A 27,773-nucleotide genomic window follows, 5' to 3' on the forward strand; every position below is an offset into this window, starting at 1 on the left:
TCTGTCTTATAAACCCTTGTATTTGTACATTGTAAGAGAACCATTCATAGTTTATGAGTACAATAGCTGATCATAATTGCTAGCAGAAATGAGCTAGCTGCAAGGGCTGCAGGCAGCCAGCCAGCCCAAAAGATTGCGATCATGTCATTTAAGCAAGAAGAGATTTTGTGACTGAAGAGTTACTGTGCTACTCTGTGATAGATAACTTCAAAAGGTGACAGATAACTTCAAGAGATGAATAGAAAACTTACATTTAAAAAAGAGATAAATACATAACAAACAGCTGCAGCTCATATCACCTACCAGAAATTGGAGTAATTTGGTGTTGTTTGCCATTGAAGCATATTCAATAGGAACTCATTAATGTGGCTAAGTCAGCAACTTAAATTACAGTGAAAAGATTTGCTTGACAGAGCTGTTTGTGGGATGAAGATTTTAGTATGCAGCTATAACTTCACTAAATTTTCAAGTGCTGGAACTGCCTATATATATATCAGTGCCAGGTGAGAAGAACTGCTGCAGTTTTAGGAGAGATTTTCAAGGGACATGCACAGGTTTTTCAGGTCCTCTTTCAGCCGACTGACTTCCCTCTTGACCTTCTGTGGTGTATCCAGAACCTCTATGCTGCTGGTGAATGGGTCGTAGCACAGAGAAAAAGGCTTCTTGATCTTCATTGCATAGTTTCTATGAGGAGAGACAGATTTACTAGTTCAGAAACTATTTCACTACATGAAGGACCTAATTTATCAGTATGTAGGCATAGATTTCTCAGGCTGACTGTGGCTGCTGTGACATCTTCCTTACTGTCACTCCTTAAAGTTTTCTGGTGCAGTATATCCTCCCTGCAGCTGAAGTGTTTTGCAGCCCAGAAGATCTGCATTGCCTGCTTTTCAGTGTGGCTGGCTCAGATCCGTCTGCGCTCTTACAGCTCTACGTTAACACAGCTCAGAGTTATTACAACCACAAGCTAGAGGAATGCAGAAACACAGCATGTCTGCTGCCTTCACTTCCAAGAAATAACCTGAGGTAGCTCTTTCTGCTTAAAATCTTAAAAATCTATCCATACTAGGCATCCTCAGCTATTTTGCCATCTGCTCTAAAAGAAACAACAACAACAACAACAACAAAAAAAAAACAACAAACAAAACACCAACACCCACAATTGCTTGCCATTTTTGACAGTGTGTTTCCATTAAGTGCATGCTGGTAGGAACCCCCTGTACTGATGTTGCCTTATGTTTTCCGTTCTGACAGATTCTTGAGTCTTTGGTTATTTTGAGTTTTGGCTGAGCAACTATCTTGAAAAAAAGTATGAAAAAGCTTTAAGTCTGACTGTGGTGTATTCTTTGTCCTTTTAAGTTCTTTTCAGGTCTGCCTGAGTCAAAAGCTCTTGAAAGTCTCTCTTCTGCCAGTGAGTTCTCAGCTGTGTTTTTACAGTGCCAAGACAATAACTAAATCTGAACCCTCAGATTTAAGATGAGGAGCCTAATTTGCTATTGCCATAACCCCAGCAGACCGCACTTCAGGGCAGGAGGTGGGGGGAGCTGGGAAGAAGTCTGGCCCGAGATCTCCTCCCCTAATAAATTCCTCATTTCAACTCCTGCATGCTTCCCAGTAGCTCCACAACCAGCCTCCTGCCTCCAGCCAGAATTGGTCTTGTTGTTCTAACTGTTGGAGATGGAGGCCCAGAATTTAATCTCTGCTTCCTTAAAAAAAAAAAAAAAAAAAAAAAAAAAAAAGACAAAAAACAAAAGCCCTTATTACATAACACAGACACAGAAATTCATTTAGAAACACCTCAAACTAATGTGAAATAATATTATTTAGGTTGCAGTTGGCTACTTGGTAGAAATTAGATTGCCTGTGAATGCTGAGTCTGCATTCTTGTGCAGATATAATCAGAGGAAAAAGACAATCTTGTTTTTAAGCCCCCCGCTGATCCATGTTAATTCCTGATACTACTATAAATTTTCCTTGTGACCTTGAGTAAGTCGGTTCTTCACGATTTCCCATTTGTCTGGAATAATACAGAGGCACCCTTCAGAAGCTGCTAAGATGAGGCACTGTAAGGTGAAGAATGGTTAAGGGCATAGGAATACATAGCTATGATCTCCTATGAAGCTTTACTCAGTTAAACATTGTTGTGTATATCTTCACTCTAAGAAAACCACTGTGCAGAAATGAGAAGATAGCCTAGCACAGTTATTACAGTAGTGGTAGCTGTATTTATGATTAGAATTCAAGCTACCATGTCCCCTTCAGTGAAATTACTTACTGGAGTTTGGTCTTGGCATCTTCAAAATTTTCTGCTATGAAATAGACAGGCTGGAAGGCTTGATCCTGATAGGGGTGAACTGCAGTCACTTCTGGATCAAAGGGCTTGTACTCTGGCTCATTTGATAAAGCATACTTTGTAAAAGGAATAACAAAGGTTAGAATAGATGATTGTACATAGCAAGAATTACTGCCTACTGGGCTGTAAAATACTTGTTGTGCAATAGTTAAAGGTAGTATCAATTCCCGTTCTTTCACCAGTGTAAGCTGTTTCTCATAAATAACTGCTAGTAACAATAAAAGTTCTGTTTCACTCTGCTTGAACAGAATGAGAGACAGAGAGATTTTCCCTATTACAGTGTTGTATGATTTGGTACCATAGCCACGTCCTCAGACAGGAAGGAGGGACTGTATGCTATGCCCCAGAATATTAGTCTTTAACAAAAAAAAAAAAAAAAGTCTTTTTTCAACCAATATCACAGAAGAATCATGGTACAGCACAGCTGTTCTGAATTCCCCAGACCATGTTACAAAGTCCACATTTCCTATTGCACTAAAGAGTAAGTGGAATGCTCTTGGCATTTTCAGCACAACTTTCATGCCAGTTAAGCACTCTTTAAGTTTTCCCAACACTCAACATAAATATACACTGCACTCTGTGGGTGTGTTTGGAGCATGGAGAACTTCTTCTAGAACTTCTGCTCAGGTTCTTCTGAGCCCAAGGCAAGCTTAAAACCAGCTCAGTTCCAGTACCATTTGGACTCCGCTACAGATGTGCCTAAAAGCTGGTTTGGCTTCCAGGTAGCCAGGATAGTGAGTGCTATGTCCACTCAAGTGAAATGGTCTTGACACTGACAAAAAAAAAAGGCAACTGTGGTCAAAAGCAAGAACTTTCTTTGCATCCTCAGCCTGGACAGAGGAGTTCCATCTGATTAGGGACAGTCTTTTTGTAGCAGTCCATTTTTGCTGGCTGCCTGTTTGTCTTTCTCTCTACTTCTCCAGTCTTCAGAAGGCTCCTTTCACTATTTCATAATGCAAATGCCAGCTCCCATGGTACTTGTAAAGAGCTGGTAAGACTGGGTGACGCTTTTCAAGACTTAATTCAGACAGTCCCCTTAAGCACATTTTTGCATATTTCACTGAACTGAGTCTGAACTCTCCACCATTGGAGGCCTGCCTCAACCAGTAGGCCAATTTGCTGCAGAATTGGTGCAGAAATTCATATACGCTTTAAAAATAAAAATAAGGACAAGAATATAAAACACTAAAAGATGGTATTTTTCCTGTTCTTCATTTGCAGTGTGTAATTGAAGAATAAACCTTGGAGAGCACTCATACAATCTAAGATGGATGATATACACAAACATAAGGCTGCTCTTATAATCTTAGAAACCCAGGGGACTAATGGGAAAACATTTTAGAAACTCAAAACCTCACAGGGGTCCCGCTATGCTGTCAGTATTGAAGCAGAGCTGCAATCCCATTGATTTTAGTGGAAGTTCTGCTTGAAACCGGATGGCCTGAAAGGCCTCTACAAGTTAAGTACTTGTTGTGCTGCAAGAAAAGCATATGTAGCACTGAGTGCTGCCAGAAGTGTGGTATGAGCCATAAGATTTTACAGTATGTAGGACAGAGTCCAGCTGAGTGTTAACAGGAGAAGCATTTTGGATAATGCAGAACAGCTGACAGAGTATAGTGAAATAAACACTGCAATACTAAGAGCTATTGGGGAGGAATTCTTACAGTTCAGAAGAGGCAAGGTTGGCCAGCAGTCAGACCATTACAACTGTTCAGTTTAGACTTGGGTATGGTTTTACTGTCCTTTCTGATACCTAGCTGCTGTCATTAAATGATTTGTTAGATAACGTGGATTCAAGTACCAGGCTGGGGTCATTTCACCTCTATCTTTCATCACCTGCCTTTCTCCGAGTTACTGTTTAGGCAGCGTCAGCTCATACACAGAAAATACCTGAAATAGACTTCCTACCGGTAAGAGTGGGTGTTATGAAGAAAAGAAAAGCATTTTGAAGAATTCATAGTCAGGACACAATTCCTTGGGTTACAGTCATACTCACACAGAGAGTTGATCCAGACTGAAGTTCAGAGATACTTGTAGACACCTTCCTGATGCTGAATTCCCATGTAATATTAGCTAGATGCAACACTACACACCCCTTCCAGCTTGTTAGTTGTTAACTTCTTGCAGCCAACAATGTGGCCTTTATAACTCCTGTCATTATTGTGTCCTCAGAGACCGAATCACCCTGCTTTAAGTGGTCCAGGTGCCTTCAGTGATGAAAAAACCTCTTCCTCATTCAGGTTACAATAGTATGTCTCCCTGGTCATAGAAGAAGCAGAGAGCCTACCTGTTTCACTTTGCTGGACCTCTAGATAATATTGAGTCTGGGGATTCCAGTGGTAAGCCTGCATCTTAACATTTATACTGAGGGTATCAGTGAGTTGTATTGAGAAGGCCAGCAAGTTACTATCAGGATGGACAATGGCTTTCTCCTAGGCAAGAGTGAAATTTATCTAGAGGTTTTTCAAGAGCTAGTCTAAAGCTACAAAATGAACTCTTTAAGCAACTGAAGGCCACCATGAGCTTCAGTACTTTCTGAACCACGTGCAAGGAATAACTTTTACTTCATCTTCTTTAACAAAACTCAAAACTGTCTGGCCAACACTGTATTTGTTAAAAAGAAAGAAAGAAAGAAAGAAAGAAAGAAAGAAAGAAAGAAAGAAAGAAAGAAAGAAAGAAAGAAAGAAAGAAAGAAAGAAAGAAAGAAAGAAAGAAAGAAAGAGAATACTTCTACTGAAATAGGCACTGCATTACACATATTTCTCCTCTTTAGTTGAAAAAGAATGAGTTGCCATGTGCTTTCAAGTTGCTAGATAGGAATTGCTTAAACATAGGATCTCAGCACTTCCCTTACACTACCACTGATCCTATACTTTAATCAGAAATAAACTAGACTAGAATGATTAAATGGAAACTTTCTGGATTTCAATTTTGTTCCGAATAAAAGTCCATAAGGTGAATCAATCTGCCCTAAAAGGAAACTTCAGTGCTTGAGGCCAGGTAATTAGAGTACCAGAAGTTTCAGATACTCAAGGTGAAGTGCACAGAAATCACTAATCTGCTGTCCAAAAAGCTACATAGGAACAAATCTCCAGAGCTCACATGGGGTCAGCACATGGCACGTAGCATAATTGCTTATCAATTGCTTACAAATTTTCACGTTGTTTTGGTTATTATGTGAAAAGTAAGCAGGGAAGGGATTGGGAGCAAATACTTCTTTATTACCTATTAAGCACAAATGCCATCATATCTATATGTAATTTCAGGAATAAGATGGATGAAGACCCAAATAAACCCAGTTATATGGAAAGCTTTTCCAGCAACATTACCATTCAAATACTGATAATCAAAGTAATGACAGCAATCAGCTATCAATCAAAGATGGTTATCACTTCTATAGTCAACCTTATAGTTAGTGAATCTGAAATGCTGTTATTCTTTTGTGTTACATGAAGCAGTTTTTGTGAGCATGCAGTGCTTGCCTACTACTTAAATCCAAAACAGAACAGTTTGTTGTCTGGTGTCTAGTGAAGAGAAGGGTACTTTGGTTGGTGTCTGGTGAGGAAGGAAAGTACAAGTCTGGTACATGCAATTCTAACCACCAAAGACAGGTTTTTCTAGCATGACTTTTATGTTCAACTTTATCAAAAGAAAACAGAAGGGAAGGTAATATTGTGCATATAGGTTCTGTGGTGGATATTACCACAAAAGCTAACATAAGTATTGGAGGCATTTATTATCTTGTTTAACAAGAAATTGTATTTGATTTAAAACTATAGGTTATACACCTTGGGAGTCCAACATATACTAATACAAAACCATGGTTTCACATGAATGTATCGTGTAGCTGTGTGGTAGACTGCTGTGTCTATGTCATAGAAATGTCTATAGTCTGCTTTTATATATCTCCCATGAAAACTTTCATTTCTGGTTTATAAAGAGTCTTAAAAGAGTACTTTGTCCCCCCTCTTCCCCTTTGGTTTTGTTGAAAACCCTTTTTCTGCTTGCTAATGCCAAAAATCACCCACTATCTTCATAACTTGAAGCAGCTGAGGACTACTGACACCAGAATTTTTTGCATTTAGAAGTACATCATCTGGTTCAGTGTACTACGAAACTGAGGAAAAGAGAATATCTTCCCTACCAACTGTTTTCCTAAAGAAGGTGAAATCGATAAGCTTTCTTTATAGGTATACAGTCTCTCTTTCTTTGGGTGCTTTGTCCCGGAAGAGCTGTATCCAGCCTGCATACTCAAATTTTAATCTCTGTAAAAATTAAAGTAGAAGTAGTTCTGAAATATATTTATGAATGTAACATTTCTAAAGCATTTTCTATTTGCTATTGTCCGTCTAATTTACAGGTTTTTTGCACTTCATTTGGTCACGACAGTCAATGCCTTTCAGATTTATACACACACAAAGGTCAAATGTGCAGCTGAGTTCATAGTAGGCATGATATTGCCCTCTAGTGTATAGTCTAGAAAAGAGCATGGTTTTATGTTCAAGTCAGTTGCATTGCTACTGGACAGAAGTAATAAGAAGTAAATCTGATACATTATAGGTTGTTTCCTTTCATCACATTTCATCTCTCAAGGTTGAAAAGCTGTAAAATCCTACAGTAGTTTGTCTGCTACTCAGCATCTCCTTGTGAGGAAGAATGAATTTCTTCAGAAAAGAAAAATCAGTATCTTAAAGAATATTGTATTATGTGAGGAAATATCTTGCTTTTATCAGTGAGTTTAGAAAACTGCATCGTAGAAATCTTTAGATACCATATAGATGATACATACCGTAAGCTCCCCATAAGATGAAAGCAATCCTGCCCCATAAGCTTTGATGGATCCGTTTTGCTTGCAGAGACCAAACTCCACAGTAAACCAATAAAGCTGATAATGAGAACAGTTTCTGAAAATGGTAGTCTCAACAGGCATTCCATTTTTAAGCTTTTCTTTTTTTCCAACTTCTTTATTCTTAGTCATTAATGATTTTCGTTTCTTCAAATTTTACAACTATATGTTTTAGGAAAATTATTTTTTCTCTCCAATGTATAAAACACCGAAATTATAATACATATTTTCCAAAACCTGACATCCTTCCTATTCTCACTGCTCAAAAAGGACAAAACCTGATAATTGTAGGTATCCTTAAATAGATTTTAATAAATAAAATTGAGTTGCATTATAGTCAGTGAAGACTGACAAACTGTGATAGCTCCCAGAGGCATGACTAAACACCCACAGGAGGTTCAAGGCACTTAGAAAAGTCCTTGACACGGCAGTTCCCTTCTCTTAGATCCATATGATAGCATTAAAAAGAACCAAAGAATGACTAAAGAGCAGCAATGTACCCGTAAATATAATACCAATTTTAAATTTGCTACAATAGAAAATAAAGGTACACCTCTCTGGGATTTTCTTGCAATAAAGCATGATTAGGATCATGCTTCCTTTTCCTGCTGGACTGTGGTGTGATAAAAATCTACTCTTGGCTCTGCCAACCTGTTAGCCCTTCCCTTCTTGTACTATATGAGGAAATGGATGGTAAAGGCACAATTCTGGACACAGCTTGACCTCTGAGATACTAGGTAGGTGTTGTGCAAAACGTGGAAAATACAAGACATTCAAAAAGTACAGCTTTGTGGCTTTTAATAAACTTTTAGAAAGCTTAGATGTTGTTTTATCATCCACACTAATTACATTATTATAATCAATGAAGTGTGACAGGGACTTCCATAGGGAAACAAGAATTTAGGGTAGATATCTCTGTCAGGATAGAATGTCCTTTAATCCATATAAATCTATTAGGTTCGTTTTCTGGTCAAGAATTCTAAAAAATAAGCCTAGACTAGATGCCTAACTTTTTTTTTTAAAAAAAAAAGATGGTTGAGAGGCTAATCCAAAATATGTTTACTATTCAGAATACCTGAATTGCACTTAATAAGTAGTATTCTCACAAATCCTTAACAGCAGGAAACTCTTTCAAAATAGTCCTATCATTCTATCTCCCAAAACCCTAAATAATATTGTGAAAATTTTAGATCTAGGACTTATCTGATAACATAAACTCTATCCTATCCAGAGACAGGGAGGGAAACTGGCAGAGGAATTCTGTATAAGACGTTGGCCTTTACCCAGTCTCTCCAAGACCTGTGAAATAGCTGAAAATGTCTTCCTGGCACACGTCATTCTTACCACTAATCAAAACATGAATCTTAATCTTATTGCATCCTCTCCGGTCTAAGAAAGGAGCAACATACATCTGCCTACAAATACATTTTAGGTGAGTCATAATCTCATTCAGACTGTGCCACTTTCCACTTTGGCAGGAGTGGGCCTGTGCACTGCTTGAGGAATTTCAGGTATGATCACCTCCTCTCGTCTACCCCATTTCCTGCACAATCTTCATCCTGGTGGGTGAGGATAAAACTGCAAATATAATCAAGAGTGGGAAATGGTTGCCATTATCAGAAAAAAAAGCATCTGTCCTCTAGCCCACTTTCAGACCAAGACGGCAACCAGGGGTTGCATGAGTTGTTTTTACATATATATAAAGACTAGTGACTCAGAACCAAGTGTCAGTATATGCTTCCAGATTTTTTTGTGAGAGTAATGAATATGGGGTGCCCTGAATTATGATGGTGCCCTGAGCCTCTCTGTGTGGGAGAATTTGTGGAAATCACATTGAGTATCCAGTCGATAAGGTGAATCTTTAAAGTGAATTGGGACCTTCCTGTGACTGAAACTGTAGAGACTCAGATTCAGGAGCACATCCTTAAAGCAGCAGAAAGTGTAAGCTTTTCCTCAAAGTAGAATCACATGCTTCTGGGCTCCTCCAGAGGGGCTCCAGTTCCTGCTACAGTACTTCCCTAACCTGTTGCTGTGGAGAAAAGACAGTTCTGCTGATGCTCTCATTTTTGCATGGTTAATCTGTGACATTAGAGAAAAACCTTCCCTAAACAGTGAGTGATATGCAGTGAGCCTTTTGGTTTCGCCTCTGATATTAAACTGCTGCCTGTACTTACTGTGGACAGTTTCTCAATCTCTACTTCAGATGATCCAAGGGAAGCCAGTCCAATATCCTAAAGCAAGTAGGCAAGCAGGCAGTGTTACACTAGTGTGATTATTCAGCCCAAGGGAGAGAAAGAGGGGAAGGGGGAGGACCACATCATTTCTAGCATGAATAGCATGAACTATCCATTGTTTTTGTCACCCAAAATGACCTTCCACGGCTTCCAGGATGCCTACCTCTCCCTGGCCCCCAGCTACATACCACTGGGAGCCACATTAGATGAGTGTTTAATCCTCAGAGTTCTCTGTGTAAAGTTAACCATCTCTCAGCCTAATGCTGGACTATCCCAGGCACAGATTTATAGGGAGGAATGATACATAAAAACTGCAAGGTGAGTTTTATCTCTGATGTTACCTTTCTGTCTCTCATTTTCTATTTGAAAGCCCTTGTGAATGTGTCAGATCCATGCAGAGGCAATACTGTTTAGACCTAACTATGCTCCCTGTTAATTACTGTTTCCACAATAAAAATCTGTATGTGCTTCCTTTTGGCTATCCTGAGAAATGCATAACGCATCAAACAAACCAAACTGTTTATTATCCCTCATGCATCTTTTCATATTGAATGTAACAAAAATAAATAAATAGATTAATGGGTTGAATGCCAGCTTTGTGAAAATGTGAAACGAAAAATGTGAAAATTCTTCAATGTTATCCCATGTTACATAATCAATATTATAGGCGGAGCAAGGGTAAAGCTAAAAGTTTTGTAAATGCTATGTTCTCTTATTTCTATGGTGACTTCAGTTCTAGCATTGAACTAAAGAGCTCTTCCAGAAAGAACTACAATAACCATTACACTAATAAACAATATTTAATGACCAAAATGGAAATTGGCATGTATCCACGTTGATACAATTGCAGACCATGATCTGGTTTTCTTTTTCAGATATTTATACGGGGACCTACATCATTTAACCTTCTGCACCTATTGCCAGTTTTCACTAACAGATAAGCCTAGAATATGAATTATCTTCTTCCTCCTGCTACGGTTCTGAGACACATTCATAATTCCAAAGTCTTTAATTACACTAGGTCATTGAGTTCACTTGAGTCTGATTTTAACTGCTCATACTAAATATATTATTACTGTACAAAGAAGCTCTGTTGTTTTTTTGGAGCCTCCTCATCAGTATGAGCAATTCTGTGAGAACCTATTCAGTTGTAAAAAGAAAAACATCTCAAATGAATGACATGGTGATGGCCAAAACTGAAGTATCATGTGAGATAAAAATGTACGTTTGGAGACAGAGTCAGCCTAGGGGCTGAATGGCTGTTGGTGGCTGGGTTTATTTGGTGTGAGACAGGAAGCCAGGGGAATAGTGCAGTCTGCACAGATCAAACAAGCAGCACCACAAAGGGCTCAACCAGCATCCTGCTGTAAGCCGACACAGCCCTCCCACAGAGAAGTCCTACAACATTGCTTACCCTTCCTTTTACAAGATGTCCACAGTGAGCTGCAGGCCTTAAAAGCATCTCTGGCCTGCCACACAAAGCAGTTGGTTAAACAGCCAGCAGAACAAGCTTCTTACCTGTGAGAACTGGGCAAACTCCTTGTTGGCTAGCATGGGAACATGACCCAGCAGTTCATGGCAGCAATCTCTGGAAAACAAGTGACTTTCACATTTAATAAAGGGGAGAATGATTGTTTCTGTTGTTGTATTTTTTTTCCCTGTTCTATGTGAACATCCTGTGAAGACTTTAGCCAACAGACTGCTATAGGGAGCTAGCATGAGGGTGTTTTAATTAATCCACAGTAGGTGCTTCCATACCTGGTCTGGCTTTGCAGAGAATTTGGCAAAGCATTCTCTTCTGCTCCAGGGTGCCAGCTGCCTCCCGCTACACTGGCTATTGTCTCACTTGAGATGGCATGGGCAACAGTCTCCTATGTCACAACATCTTTGAAAAGACCCTGTTTTGTCCCAGCATACAACAAAAATGTCTGTGAACTTGCAATTTCTCATGAAATGTAATTGCTGTTGTCTGGCCAGCAGTTACTGGGAGAGTTTCACAGCAGGGAATCAAACCTCAGCAGATGGTAAATGAAGGCAGGATGAAAAGATTAAACCAGATATTCTCCAGTCTTTTCCTTCTTCAGACAACTTTGCAATAGCGAAAGAGACCCACACCCTTGCATGCTTGACTTCCCCTTCTAAATCTTCAGCTACCAGTTTCTCAAACTATTTAATTCTGTGGACCACTGGATAGAGCTCCAGAATTATTTCCAAGGGAATTATTTCCATCCAGATGGATGGAATTGTGCCAGGTTATCATACTTACGGCTCCGGGGAATGTCTAGGTGAAGAGAAATGCCTTATATACTGTGTGCACTGGAAGACACGAAATGCCAGGCTGGCAAGGAAGTCACGAGCAGACAACAGTCCTGCTGCTGGTCTCAGCTGGAAACCTGTTGTTTCTGCAAAGGACAGTGAGACATAATTTAGGACTTCTCACAGTTAATTGTATGACACACTCACTTCAGGTAAGCTGTTTCAGCAGGTCTTAGTACTCTGTTGCAGTATCTTCCTCCACCTAAGGACTGTAGGAACATACTGACTTATCAATATCTAAATGTTCCTATGATTTTACAGGTCCAACTACTGTAACATAAAATTACCAAACTGCTCATCCTACATTTAGTCACACAACAGTGATATGAGGAACAGAAATCCTGCTCACTCCAGCTTAAATTTCTAACACATTTATGCATATTTATCTATTTTGTCCCATATGTCAGTGGTGTGTCTGAGATCACACATGGTCCCTATGATTCAAGATAGAACCTGAATTTTCATACCCTTGCTAGTTTCCTCATCCTTTGATTCTCTCTCATTTGCTGCATAGCATGTGTAAAAGATGGTAAACAGGAATTTAAGGCACAACTCCAAACCACCAACTTGCCTGAGAAACCTTGCTCTTCTTGCACATTTGGTTGCTGTGCATGCCTGTCCTGCAGAATCTCTTATTCCCTACTCTAAAATCTCTGGTACTTCATGCTTTTGAAGACAGAAGTACGTGAACTGTGAGTATGACCCACTCTAGGCAATTTTTCTTCTTGTCAGTGTATCTAGTTCAAAACACCTCACATGCTACCCAACTTCATTTCAGTTTGTCAGTGCTTCAAACGTATTATTTAGATCAACACTGGAAAGCCTCACTGTCAGTTTTATCTTTCAGTCTCAGGAGAAAGAACAAATAGGTCCTTGTTAGAGATGAGTGTGTTGAAATTTGGCCCTTAGCCATTTAATGTCAGAGTTTTTATTAGCTATTCTCAGCTGTCTTTCCTTCTGATTTTTTCACCATCATGGTTGCCTAGAACTAACTAAATACCCTCCTAGTGATGTGACCATATACATTTTGTTTTGCATGTATCTACAGGAAAGAACACAACACTTGCACTTGGTTTTTACACTGTGCTATCAGTGCTATCGTGAGCACCCTGTATTCCTATGGAATGTCTGTGAGAACAGCTAGCAAAATAATCAGTTCTATGGTTAAAAGAAAACACAATCTTCATTTCCATGGGAAACATGTTGGTGGTCTACAAAGCTAAGAAAACTGAAAAGCACTGCTTTTAAAGAGAGCCAATGGCAATCTTTTTGAAGTTCTATATTCAAAATCTGTGTTACATTCTCAGCTTCCATAAATGACATTTCATTTGCTTTAAAGCATAAAACTACTTAAAAAAATAAGAAATTGCTTTTTTTCCTTTTCCATATCCTATTGTGTCATGAAGCCCCGGAACAGAATTTTTTAATGTAAGCAAACAGACAAACAAATCCCACCCAGAAACAAAACAGTTTACTAGATTTGTTTTGTTTTTTAATCTTTCTTCCAGCATTTCTAGTCTGGCTCTTTCTGCCTATTAGTACTTTTCTCATTTAAAAGGGAAAAAAAAAAGGGGGCGGGGGGGAGAAGGGAAAAAGAGAGAAAGAGAGAGAGAAAAAAAAAAGAGAGACAGAGAAAAAGAGAGAAAGGGAAAGAGAAGGAGAAAGAAAGAGAAAGAGAAAGAGAAAGAGAAAGAGAAAGAGAAAGAGAAAGAGAAAGAGAAAGAGAAAGAGAAAGAGAAAGAGAAAGAGAAAGAGAAACAAGACTTATTGGAAGAAATAGAAGTGACAAAGAAAGTGAAACTATTCAGGACAAAAAAGAATGAATAGAATGAATGCTTCCACCTGACAGTATGAGGGGATAGTTAGAGTTTACCATGCTCATCTTCTATTGCTTTCCCAGATTCAAAGTAATGGGTACAAAAAGGCAAAAGAAGCTGAACAAATATATATATATATATATTCATATATATATATATATTCATATATATATATATTTTCATATATATATATATTTTCATATATATATATATATTCATATATATATATATCTGTGGAGATGATGTCTATTTACAAGCTGACCAAAGGTATCAGAATTAACCAGGGATGCAAAAATCTTCCTGTTCTATTCCCTTCTCCATTAGGAAAGCAAGGTGCTATGGGTAATGGGAAGATTATCAGCTGTGTCTCCATATGGACTGGCCAGAAGCTGAAACAAGGGGACTCCCTTATTGCTGATATTATATTGGGCTAACCAGAAAAGCTCAGATTTGGTAATTCTGGGGATAAATTCTGAGTCTGAACCATCTGCAAAATGTATCAGACCAGTACTAAGCTTTAAAGTAAATCAGTTTTGGAAGACTATGAGAAGGTCTATAGAAATTTATATTGTTTTAGAATCCACGCTGGAGGAGCTGAAAGGAAATGAAAATTAAAGCTTGTGTTCCCTGGGATGCTCTTTTAAAAATAGGCCAGTGAATCAGACAGTGTGTTGATGGAACAGGCTTGGCAAGTTGCCTACCAAAGCCATAGGAAAAAGTTATCTGCTGAAGGCATTATCTACAAAATCTGAACTTTCATTTCATCAGTGCACAATAAAACCAGCAATCAGTAGAGAATTGGAGGCTTGAATGACTGGACTTTCTGCCCAAAGGTCTCTGAAGTCAAAAACAGATGAAGAGAAGATCTTGAGCAGTTGACCTAAAGTGATCCGTAAGGCTTAAATCTTGCCCTAGAAAAATTTGTGCATACAGTACTGCACGTTGTAGTGTGAACTTGTTTGAACCAGTTCACTGGCTGTAATTTCTCCCAGCTGCAGAGGACAATGAATGTCTGAATCCAAACATCTTTCCTAGAAAGAAAGAAGTACCTAGGTTTATCTGATTTCATTTATTTATTTATTTATTTTAAAAAACCTCTTATCTTGTGTGCCCTGGTGGCACAGTGGTAGGAATGCCGCGTTGCAACACTGAAGGCCCGGGTTTGAATCCCCTGTGGTGCAAGTGGTAGAAGTGCCAATCTGCTACACAGGAGGCTCGAATCCCGGGGGGTTGGACTCGATGATCTCTAAGGTCCCTTCCAACCCACACGAGACTATGATACTATGATGATACTATGATCTTGTTAATCTGTCTACTGGTTAATCCTTTAAATTCACTTTATGTAGTTACAAAATACTTACGATGTAGGGTCCATTTGTGTATAAACCAACCTCACTACCAGACTAGGTAACACTAGGCAGATCTTGTAGTTCTACTTCTATTAAAGTGAAAAGGAATTGCTTGGCAGAGTTCACAGACACTGCTGTGTAAAAGAAAAGATGGAATTTCATCTGGCTTACTAGGCTGGCTATAACATGATAATTTTCCATCCAGAATATTCTTCCCTCTCTTTGCATCTCCATAGTTTATTACACAAAGGCATATCATCACATATACTAAAGAATGGTCCAGCCATTACAGGCTGGATAAAAATATCAGAAAAGATATGTGCTGGGATTTGTGTCCAAACTGGAAGAGTTCAGAGCTCAACCAGACCTAACCAGTGACAGAATGAGCTGCACAATGCATCTTTACACAGGGTGTAGCAAGTGAAATTCCTCTACAGTGTGCCAAAGAACTTTGGGAGACCTAATGGCCTAGAGGTTAACTGAGGTTTGGTTGGTGAAACACTGTACATCCATAGTACAGGAAAGAGCCTAAGCTGTTGATTCATGAGTTGCAGGAGCAAAAATTTTGGCATTGCCAAAAAATGGTGGTAAAAGCCAACCAAATTTAAAGTTAATAACTCCTTATATATCATTCCCTTCACCCAGTGGATGACTGGCACAAGGTTGTCTTCAACATAGTTTTTAAAGATATTACAGATGCTTCTGACTCAGAATTTGTTACAAAGAAATCTTGTAATCATGTCAAGCTTAATGCAATCCTAAAAATTTTCTGCACAGTGAAACAATTGTATTAGTCATTAAAAATAAAGGGAATATCAATTCAAAGCCTTCAAGCACCCAAAATATCTTACTGATTCTTAAATGTCTTTATCTGTAAACATAATGCATTCTACCATCTCTGTTCTGTCTCTGCTGAATGTTTCAGAAAGTCTTAAGGCTAAATAGTAGATTTTATCTGCATTTTAAGGAAAGTAGGACCAGCATTCTAGAGGGACATTCTTTCCATTTTCCTTTGGCATCCCATTCCATTGGGATGGAATAAAATGCCTCTGACATGCCTCATCTCCAATCAGATAAGTAATTTGGACAGTTAACTTACACTAGCCATGCTCTTTTTGAAGTAGTTAAGCTTAAATATTACCTCAAATTTTACTTGAAGAACTTTTAGAATGACCATTTTTACTGTACGGAGAAATTTTAGAACAAGAGCCTACAAAATAACTGAACAGGTTCAGACTCCATGCTATCAAATCCTGTCAACAACACGAGCAGGAGAAATAGTGCTATGACAGGATATTCTTACATTGTCCTAAACTCTCTCACTTTAGTCAGCTGATTAAATTACAGAGTATTGAATATCTGTGGTAATCAGGTCAGTATCACATAATTTCTGGATCTCTCTACTGTCAGCTACTGTGCAAATGAAACAAGATGAGATAAACTTCTTCATGAGAAAAATATTCATAAGCCCAGGGAAGAAACAGGTAGCTGAAGAGAGGAATAATAAATGAGAAAATACAGAAGAGAATACATAATACATATGAAAATTCCTACAACTAGCTGTGATGGTGCTGACATGTTCACGAGAGGTACAATTTATAAGCCAACCCTCCACTCTCTTACACTAAAGGTACAATAAAGTATTTATCATCAGATAATTTAACTTTACTAAAATTGACAGTGTCTTGGAAACATATCCAGGCACTGAAAGCTTATCGAAGTTTACTAGCTTCACATACTAATACATGGAACAGGTCATTTTATTCATTGAATACAAGATTTAAACAGAATTTATGTAAAGTTAAGTCAAAGTTTTTATTTATTTGTTTTGGCCTGATAAGCAGCTGTCCTCTACTCTCTGGCACATCTGCTTGTCACTCAGGATAAACAAAGAGGTTTCAAAGACAACCTTTCTTTAGTTAATTTTGATAACAGCAGTAAATCATCTGGCTGACACATCTGATTGGATGAGAGAATGTATTTATCCTGTGGCTTAATAATAGTACTGCAGGCTCTCTTTATTCTAAGATCAAGTCCAACCATCAACCCATCAGCACCGTGCCCACTTACCATGTCCCTAATATGCCACATTTACACTTTACTTGGAAACCTCCAGACACAGTGACTCCACCACCTCCCTGGGCAGCCTCTGCCAGTGCAGCACCACTCCTTCTGAGAAGAAACTGTTCCTAATATCCAGCATGAACCTCCTCTGATGCAACTTAGGGCTATTCTCTCATGTTGAATCATTGTTACCTGGAAGAAGAGGCTGATTCCCACCTCACCACAACCCCCTTTCAGTTCTTTGTAAAGGGCAAAAAGGTTTTCCCTGATCCTCCTCTTCTCCAGACTAAACAACACCAGTTCCCTCAGCTGCTCCCCATCAGACTTGTGCTCCAGACTCTACACAGTTCCTTTTCCTTTCTCTGGACGTAGTCCAGGGCCTCAGCATTTTTCTTTCCACAGGGGACCCAAAACTGAACATAGTACTCAAGATTTGTCCTCACCAGTGCTGAGTACATAGGGATGATCACTTCCCTCATCCTGTTGACTACACTATTTCTGACACAAACCAGAATGCCATTGGCCTTCTTGGCCACATGGGCTCACTGCTGGCTCTTGTTCATCTGGCAGTTAGCTAACACCTCCAGATCCTTCTCCTCCATGCAGCTTTCCAGCTACCAGCAAATATCCAGGAAACCATAGAACAAGAGTTATGGTTCAAAAGGACTGGCCTTTTAGAAATCTGGACACGTCCTGAAGTTGAGGTATGTTGTCCTCTTGGTATCCACAGTATTTCTCCAGCTGCTGGAAAGCATCCAGATACTGTGTACAGGCGTGAGTAGGGTAGAGGCTTCTCAGCTGCCTGTAGACTTCTCTCCTAGAAAGAAAGAGCTGAGTAATATGTTCCACTTCATTAATTAGATGCCTAAAGAAGCATAACCCTCAAGCATAGGTGACAGTCTAAAAACTAATAAAAAACTAACAAGTAGTAACAGGATGGCAAAAAACAAACAAACGAAAACTTATAGAAATGGTTATTCTTGCTCAGACGTAGCCCTAGGGTGTTAACAACTTTTATAAACCTTGTTTTATGAAAATTGAGATCATTCTTGGAAATACTGGTTATGGAAAATGACCTTTTGTTGTTTTTGTATTGGGTTTTTGTGTGTGCGTGTGTGTGTGTGATGCTATTGTTGCTATGGAGGTGGTAGCCAGTCCCTGTAATGTCTGTCCATTTGCATGGATGTCTTACACATTGTGGGAGTAATGAATCAGAATGAAGGGGAAAGGGAAAAAACAAAACAAAACAACAACAACAACAAAAAAAACAGAACAAAACACAACAGAAATCTAAAAAAAAATTAAGAGGAATAAAAATAAAAGAACAGAGGGAAACAGTGGCTGCTGTCACTATTGCAAAAGCTGCAGGAGACTGGGCCATTTCCATGGAAGAATTAAGAAAAAATGAGAATAACTAGAGTTCAAATGTTGCCTTAGCTTATTCCCCCCAGACAACAACTGAGTTCAGTGGGATTGCATGGGATCTGAACTAGTACACAGTTCCACCCTGGACTGGAGTTCAGAGAGGACAGAACTGTTTACACTGCTGCACATATGGTCCCTTTTATCAAAGTATCACTCTACTGTTTGTCCAAACATTGACTACCACAGATACACAGAGAGTCTCAGAGAGCAGTGATGAATTGTCCTAAGTCAAGCATTCATTCTCTCTAAGAACCACTGAGGAAATAATCTAAGTTCCCTCAAAAGGCAAAAGAGAGTAACACACGCTTCCAGAGGGCAGTTTAGCTTGCCCTAATGTACTGCCTCAAATAGATGTGATGCTTCATCACACAGAGGTGCTAATTTGATTGTAAAGGGCCCTTGATTGTGGATCATCTTTTAGAAAACTGAAGTAGAATTTAAAAATTACTGAACTCCATCCTTTCTTTATCTAAAATAATCGCATTGTGTTCTGCATCTCTTGTCTCCATAGAGGACCATTAAGCTGCTACTTGAAGGTCGTCTGGTCCAGAGATGGGAAGAGAAAGACAATATCCACATTTACATAAATTTCCTTATCAATCTGGATAAAAAGAGGTACAATTCAGATTTTTTATGAAGATGTGACAGGTCCTAGATTCTCTCTTTTTCTTGTCATATCTTTTACCCACAGAAAGTCTTGCATGATTACTCAGTTTCTGGGCCTTCTACAGCCTGCTGCTGAAAAACAGAAACTCAGATCGTCTGCACCCTCTTTTTTTCTGAGCATCATATTTCTGCACTTGATTAGCGTTCATTTTTACAACCATGTTGCTACAAACTGAAGGCATTCAGCAGCTCTTCAACGAGAATTCTCTTCAGGAGAATTTAGTCTGTGCTACAAATTTCCCATTTGATTGCACTGTTATCAATTACATTTGTTTGTTCCACTGTTACCTGACCTCAGATCACAGCCCCAGGGAATTGTGATAACCACTGGGAGGTCTAATTTGGAAAACTGTATCACAAAACAGGGTGACGTAGATAGCTAGGGCTTGCTTTTTGAGGAAATAGAAAGATTCTGCTGTAAAGGTCTGTTCTGTTACCACAGTGGGACTAATTCCAGGTGGAGAACTGGAATGACAGAGTTTGCAGGGTTAGGGGGAAGGGACGGGGGGCGGGGGGAAGGGAAGGAAAGGAAAGTTGGGGAGGGGGGAAAGAAAGAACACCAAATTAAATTTTCTTCAATATGAGTTTCCCACGCAATATACTGTGTCAAGATTGCTGGCTAGTGGTAGCAGTCATGAGCATGACACTGGCCATCAGTCTTTGTCAACAGAAAGATTTTATAAAAACCTATTAGAGCTTAATAATAATATGACTGCCTGGCTGAGTTGGATTCAAGTTCTCTATGTGATTATGGGCAACACCCTTCTGTCTTTCAGTGACATGGTAAATCTTGTTTGAAATAAAATGATCACTGAAAAAGATAAGAAGGCTCTTTGGTTGAGGTCCTGGAATGAGACATCTAATATATATATTTAATACCTGTCATTGACATAACTTCCCTATATAATTTGAGCAAATGACTTAAACTCTCATTTTTTCAGTTCTCCAGCATTCTTCTTTTTCCCCACCTTTGAGTTGTCTTTCCATTTAAACAAAGAGTACTATGTGCACATGGCACCTTTCCCAAGTTTAAGATATTCTACTCTGGGCTTCAGGGGTTTTGTGGCTTCTGATATCTTCGTGTAACGATCTAGCAGGAAGATGGTCAGAACAATGTGTTTTGCTCTAGAAAGTGAGTAGTTAGTTTTAGCTCTGAGAATGGCTTTTTTGTGAAACAACCAACCAAAAGAAAATACTTTACTATGGAGTAAAATCTTAATTGGTTAAATACAGTTTCAAAAGAACTGCTTCACATTCATAGTCCTTCCTGGTACTGTAGTGGAAATGCGCAGGAGTCAGAGTATAAGTGACAGACTCACCAAGTTGCAATCTCCTGCACTGTGTACTCGATGTGAGGCAAAGGGTCCCCACTGTAAAGAAGAGAGGAAGTAATTTGTGTTTCTAAAGAAAGATTGAAATTCAAATTTAACATTTTCTTTCTTTGCCTGCACAATTAATGTTTGCTGTAATTAATATAGGAATAGGAAATAGTATATAATTAATCACTTATTTGTCTAGGTAGATTCTTATATGTGTATTTTCTCTGTTAAATCTGGGGAGAAAACAGGGATGTGTTAAGAGAGCTATGTTCTGCTTGTCAGAAGAAAGAAGAGGCATTCAGGCTTAACTCTACCTCTGCTGAATGCAATCAAGCTACACTGTGTGCCTACATGATCTGTCTCCGGAGGACATGATCTACACGATATCGTCATCAAACTCATCAGCACAGAGTTGCACGGGCATACAATGATGGTTGCCTCTAATTTCTCTGATAGATGGTCTTGTCTTTCTCACTGTCACTTCTCCAATAGCTCTGAGTCAGTTAATTCTACACTTTTGTGATGTCTTATGATGGACTACATGTAATGGTACTGAGAAAACTATAGTCAAATAGAATTCTGACCTGGGAGATTTTACCATTTCTTGGACTCCATGAGACTGATAATCCACAACCTGTTCTAACCACCTAGTTGTCTCCCCAAGACAGCAGTTTAATGCAGAAAAACAGTAATATTTTCAGTCATACACATGAGACATGAGAGTTTTTTAGGCTTTTCTGTCTTCCTATTAGAAAAAACTATGGTCACAAGAGCACTGCTCCAATTAGGGAAAATTTAGTTGGGAATTTTAATCTGAATGGGCATAGTCATAGACAGACAAATAATGAAAATTGTAGATATTCTCTTCTTTGTCATAAATACATTCTAAAATCTTGACAGCAAATGTCATAAACATCATTACTTGTAGTTTCTTGAAAAAGATCAATTTCAGATTGGGAACTTATCCTAAAAAAAGCCACAAGGTTGAAAAGAAAGACCCATAGGGAGGAATTAGCTCCGTTTAGATATCCAGTGATATGTAAATACAACCTTGTGACTTTATCTTAAGATATATTTGCTGTGCTGTGAGAAAAGTCTGTTTTGTATGGAGGTAAATGTTCTGTTTCCAGATCCTGTGTTCTATGAGATAGCTTCATAGATGTATTGATAAAATATTCAGTTTCTGGTATTTCCTCCACATGACAATATCTGAAATACACAGTGAGATTAACGTCTCTTCAACAGGCTTATACTTACACTCTGTAATTATGGGCAAGGTCAGCAAAGTACGCCCTCCTTTTCCTGTACTCCAGGTCAGAATATCCCTGAGTTAGAACATAATTTAAAAAACAAACAAACAAACAAAAAAAAAAAAAAAAAAAAAAAAAAAAAAAACACCTTTACATTAAGAGATGTTTCAGAGCATGAATAAATTATCTGGCAGAAGGATTCAAAACATCTAGGCCTTTTAAGTTGTTTTCTCTAAGGCAGTGAATCTTGATCCCTTTGAATGAGGTAAGCCAAAGTCTGTGCTCAGTTACATCCATGACATTCTACTGAAAACACTGGTCTTTGTGAAAAAGAATAAAGTAACATGGCTTGGTGGAAATGTTTTGACATTGTTCATAAACACTACATCACATACCATTAAAACTACAGTCAAATTTAAATGAAATTCATACTAAAAATATAATTGAATTAGAGGTGGCTTGTCTCTTTTGCTGGAAGTCATTACCCTTGTTTACTAAGAACATAAGCTGCAGCATTGGAGAGCAATGAATGTAACAGTACCAAGCCTGGTATCATCTTGCCAGATAAAACACAACACACCTGAACACTGGGAAAAGAAGGAGTCCTCACGGTATAGAAATCAGTGGAACCACCACTTGCTACATAAAAAAATACATTCATTCAGCTGTATCTCCTCATGCTCATTTATCGCCATGTTATAATAAAGATGCATCCAGACATGTTGGTTCAAAAAGGCATTTTACATAATAAATGTGGAAATTTTCATTTTTTCCTCCTCAGTGTTTACTAGAAGTCTAGCTTCAAGCAGGGTTCTCTAGCTATTAAATATGAAAAAACATAAAGTTCCTTTGAATTTTACACCATCCATAACAAGAATAACATCTGAAATCTGGCACAAAGTTACTAATATAACTCATAAAGTGGGGTTGATCTGCATCACTGTACAAATATTTATTATTCTCAAATATTTTCTGGAACCTTTTTGCCTTCTACAAGCCAATTTTCTCCCTTAGGTTTATTCACATAATTTTCAGTGTAGCAATAATAGCAGTAATACTACAATTTCTTTTCAATTTTTTCAATTATCTTTTGTTGTGTGTTATGGATAATATGGTCATTCAGGTGCCACCTTTGCTAGTCAGTAGGTGTAATGTGTCTATGTAAAACACATCATAAAGCCGTAGGACCATGCTCTTCATGGTGAATCTTTCATCTTTGTCCCTGCAGCAGGGATCTCCCCGAGAAAGCACAACAGTTCATAATCAGTGTCAGGGTGCCTCAGCAAATGATGTCATAGTATCATTTGTTTCCTTTTTAAGCTCTTAAAGAGACAGTAAAGGACTAAGTGAAACTGTTGAGATGGATAGCCTAAGCTACCTTGTAGGTAGTAAACATATACACAAAATTTCTGCTGAGCCAGCTGTATACATTTTGATCCTTTCTGCCAGCCAGCCCAAACTGAACTTTGCTCAGCAACACAGTAAGCAAGGCTGATTTGTGCTCCTTCCTGCAACAGAAAAATTGTTTCCAGTGCCTGAACTAACTTGCTTCAAGTTTAGGCATTTCTACGTTGCACTGCATTCTGCAGCATCAATTTATTCCTACTCAGTACTTCAGTAATTCTACACGACTAATGCTTTCTTTCACTCTATTCAGTACTTACACCTCCTATTTAGCAAAACAGAAGAACTTAGTCTTCTTAGTCTCTTCTTTGCTTTTTTTTTTTCCCCAGAGTATTCTGTTATTACTGAAATTGTCCTCAAATATATGTATATGTATACATATACATTCCCTATAGAAGGTTCGCTTTTGGAAAACAAACCAACCATGACCTCAAACTTACAGGGTGAGAATGGTCAAAACTGGGTTCGTACGTGGTGATCAGATGGTGACATTTGTCTAGGTCTTGAATTTTTCTGGGGAACCAGGGCACTGTCGAGAAAGTAACAAGAATTAAATGAAATAGGATTGATCTAGATAACTCCGTGACAAGGATCAAATAATTTTAAAAAGGCATAAAAAGCGGAAGCTATGTGGATGATTACAATTCTTCTTTTCGTTATTGAATATATAAATATTCATAACTGTGCATCACCATATCTCAGTAACCGAGTTTCAGTTTGTTGACCAAGCTGTAGGGCTGGATGAAAAATGATCTGAAACTAACTTGTAAGAATAAACTCTCAGTTTCAATTAGGAGAAATAATCTTTAAAGTCAAAAATATTTCATCTGAGACCAAATGAGATGTTTGAAACGGTACAACAAATTGCGTTCTACATTTTGGATTTCAAAAATATTTTGATCTTCTCTAAACAGTATTCCCATATTTTTATGCTGTTAAAAGTGAGAAAAACAATTTAAAAGAAAAATGTGAACTGTCTCAAAACAAAACAGGCCAAGAATATAGATTTTTTTTCTATGTCTTTCTTTTTTTTCCCTCCCACAGGAAAATAAATAAAGCATTGGCTGAATTTCAAACAGTTTTCTTCCCTTGAAGCGAGGAACTTATTTGGTGACTTAAAGAATATTTATACAGTACTATTTTTAATTTAAATCCCAGCGTTTATAATTAATTAATTTTAAAACCACAGAAGAAATACAAAGTTGATGCTGCTTTCTGAGATCAGACTGATGCTGAAGCCACACTCTGTCACTGCAACTGAGTAAAGGTCCTTTAGGAGTCACCTGAATCTGATACTTGATAAGAAGACATCAGGCATCTATATACTGAATGGAAAATCTAGCTTTAGCCCTATCAAATTATATCTAAGCGCTAAAGTGTAAGGATGGAAAGAGACATCAGTTTTGGGAAAGTTCAGTTCTTTCATGCAATTATAGCGAGTGCTGCAATAAGAAGGAAGAAATACAAGTCTGACATGTCTTACATCACGCTCTTTTTTTTTCCCCCCCTCAATCTTTTAGCAGATCATTCTAAACACAGATCCTAGTTCCAGCACATCTACAATGAAGAATTTCTTCTGAGCACAAATCTCTCAGCTACCAAGGAAAGAAACACTCCTTTAGCTCCAAAGCCAGCTTGGCTCTCCGCTTAACCTGATGGCAGCAGTATCCTTTTGATAACCCTGCAGTCCCTGATGACAGCTTGGTATGGACTGCCTCTTGTCACTAGCCTGAAGATGAATTTCAAGAAACATCCAAAGGCATCCAGACACAACTAGATTACCTAAAAGGTCCCTGAGGATTGCTGCCTGGTCTTGGCAAGTATAGGAAGCTTGATGGCAATTTCATATTCAGAGTGATTCAGTCTATTTCTCTCATCTACCAGGGGCATTTCTGGCATCCCCAGGATTATGTGAAAAGTCCCTAATAGTTTCCTGTACTCATCCATTCCCTATCTGCCAGTAAACAGGACAAAGAGCAGTCTATCTCTGGCAAATAAACTTTTCATCCTGCTATGGTAATTCGACTGGCTATCAGCAGAGTAGCCACCTGCAGCAATTTACAAGGAGCTCATCCCCTGCTTCTACCAGTCAGACCACTACCTGAAGGATTTCTACTGATCCTCTCTCCCTCTTACACTCTGGAAGCTTTTTCCAGCTGATTGCAGTTAGGTCTTTTCAGTGGAAGAGCAGTGTAACACAAGAGAGTCCTACTGGAGCCAAATGGCAGCAGGCAGGGCACAGTAAACAGACATCTACAGCTCTTTTTTAGCAAAACCAACACCGTACACTATAAGTGAAAGAAGCATTCAGAGTCCCTGCCATATTAATGCATTCCCAGCAAGTGTCTATGTTCACTCTGCAGAGGCTCATAGCAGTCACTTCTCTTCCAAGCTCGCAGTTCTCAGTCCACAGGTTTCCTGTCACTGAAGAGTTTCCAGTTTCTCCTGAGTTTCTTATTTTGCTTCTCTTTCCTTTTTGTTTCCCTCATTTTGGAACACTCTTCTCACCTCTGTTCCATTGGCAGTGCCAAAATGCCTCCCTTTTCACAACAGTGGGAATGATCCCAGGGAAAAGAGTCACACAAGTTTGTGTGCTTTTTTGGTTTTTTATTTGTTTTAAATGAAAAAAAGGGAATGCATGCTCACCCGCTTTCCAGTCTAATTAAATTATTATTATAGAGCTAAAGGTAATTAAAAACAAACAAACAAAAAACTCAGAAAAAGAACTGCCAACAACAAAAACCTAATCCAAATACAAACAAAACAACATGAACGTATGCATATCGTTCTTACCTTTATCTTCTTTGCTAGTTTTCACATCCTCTGTTACTCTCTTTAAGGAGTTGATAAGACAACTAATATCAGCACTATGAACTTGACATTCAACAAAAATGTCAATATCATCAGCAGAGTTCTTGAGCTTTTTGACTCTCCTGGTTTCAAAGTGATGGATCTCAGTTTCAAACATCTGCAAGAGATGGTTGTTAATATGATGAAGCTTTTCCAAAAAATGAAAAGCCAAGTCCAGAGACAGTTCTGCAGTGTCTTTAATAGACGATTTAAAAAGATCTTAGCAAGAAGAACATGTTAAGTAATGAAGCCTGCTAATGCCCAGTTTAGAAGGAAGATACAGGCAGAGCCAGAGTAAACACAGTAGAATTAGGTAGAAGGAGATGGAGATGAAAGATGAGATATTGTTGATTGCAGCATTTCATCTGTGCAGAAATAACAAATGAGTGTAACTCTCAAGAGCCAGCAAAATGGAAGCAGATCTATTGATGTGTAATTGCACCATAATCATTAAATAACTGCAAATAATTAAAAAGAAGTAATGAACACAGAGCTTTAATTTTGGGTTATTCATTTTCTCAGAAAAGGGTGAGCACTTTGTAGTGATGGTTTGTGCTCTTAGAATACATAACGCCTTTGTGATTTACAGCTCTTGTATTTTCTGTCTTTCCTGTCAAATATGCAGAAAAAAAAAATCACTGGCACCTAACATCCCCACATTTAAGTACTTCAGACGTTTTTCTGTTGTTCATCCATAGCTGACCACTTCAACTGATAGAAAGAAGAAACAGACCTGTATCTGCTCTTGCATAAAATTATGATTCTTGTAAATAACTGTCTAGGTGCTTCCTCCATTCAGAAAATTTTCCTTCACCATCTAGAGTGATCAGTCAAGCTCTCTGAGCAGCTGTAGCACAACAGGAGCAAGAAGAAAGGACTAAAGCAGATGGAGGTATAGGTCAAGAGCACAGACAAAGAGAGAGAGAAAGGTGAGAGAATGGGAGATGCAGAATGGGAGAGGTGAAATCAATAGGGACAGTAGTGGAGGAATAGTGGATAGTCAGTGGAGGAAGGGAATAACTGGTGAAAAGTGGGTTCTGTACCTCAAAAACTCTAGCTGCCTTAGAGAGCTCAGTCTTCTTCACATTATAGAGGGTGAAGGTCAATATGAGACCGTCTCTGTCATCCCCCTTGGTGGAGTCAAGACTACCTCTCCTGTTCAGAGACTCTGTGCTACACATCTTCTCCTTACTGGCTTCTTGCACTTGGCCTGAGGTCACTCCAAAGTAAGTCTTCATTGGGAGCCAAGGGAGTGGATTGCAGCAGTGAGATGTCCAATGGAAACTGACTAACAATGTGAGTGCTTCTCCCGGAGTAATGGCCAGGGATTGTGATGGAAATGGAGGTGCAGTGGATCTATGTGGGTGGTGGGCTAGATATAGGGTCACTTATGTCGACCGTGCCAGACACATCAAGGGAAACCACCTACGTAGGATATGCGCAAGAACCCAAGATAACCCCCCTATTCTGAGTAACTTCAAAGTGGGGCCCACCCCCTCTGTTTGAAGGTGTCTGCAAGCTGTTCACCCATAGAGTGGGGCCCCTTTGTGGATAGGCAATTAGCCTGAGTATCATTTACATCTTTGAGCCTGGACTGTCATCCTCCCAGGGAATCAATAGTCTCTTCTCCCACTTCCCAGCCAAATCCAAGTGATGTTCCCTTGGAACTGATGCAACTGTGGGATAGCCAGGGAGATTTGAGCCAGTCAAAGCTCACTGCCTACCTTTGAGATTTTCCTCTTTACAGTCTCTGACCTGTTCTGCTCTATCCCTACAGACTGAGTGCTGCCTCTAAGCTAAGTTTCTGTGTTGCAACTTATTTCTATCAGGATTTTACTTCTAGTAATATAAATTCTTTAAAATTCCAGGGTAACTTCCTT

The 27,773-nt window shown here is 38.7% G+C and overlaps 1 protein-coding gene across 1 annotated transcript; it reads right to left on the reverse strand.

Annotated features, from left to right (window-relative positions):
• On the reverse strand, positions 1-27,240 carry LOC107314887 (tyrosine 3-monooxygenase-like). Its single transcript, XM_015864655.3, has 12 exons — positions 26,937-27,240; positions 25,837-26,011; positions 23,484-23,572; positions 21,647-21,714; positions 20,390-20,440; positions 17,651-17,796; positions 11,700-11,835; positions 10,952-11,021; positions 9,374-9,430; positions 7,143-7,238; positions 2,276-2,409; positions 1-684 (listed from the first exon to the last, which is right to left on the reverse strand). Exons 1-12 carry the CDS (start codon positions 27,129-27,131, stop codon positions 525-527), a joined length of 1,377 nt encoding a protein of 458 aa, XP_015720141.2. The 5' UTR covers positions 27,132-27,240; the 3' UTR covers positions 1-524.
• Between the last annotated feature and the right edge of the window lie 533 nt (positions 27,241-27,773).

This window comes from Coturnix japonica, chromosome 1 (assembly GCF_054131305.1).
Source record: "Coturnix japonica strain WE chromosome 1, WE-NBRP24, whole genome shotgun sequence".
In the NCBI taxonomy this organism is placed as follows: Eukaryota; Metazoa; Chordata; class Aves; order Galliformes; family Phasianidae; genus Coturnix; species Coturnix japonica.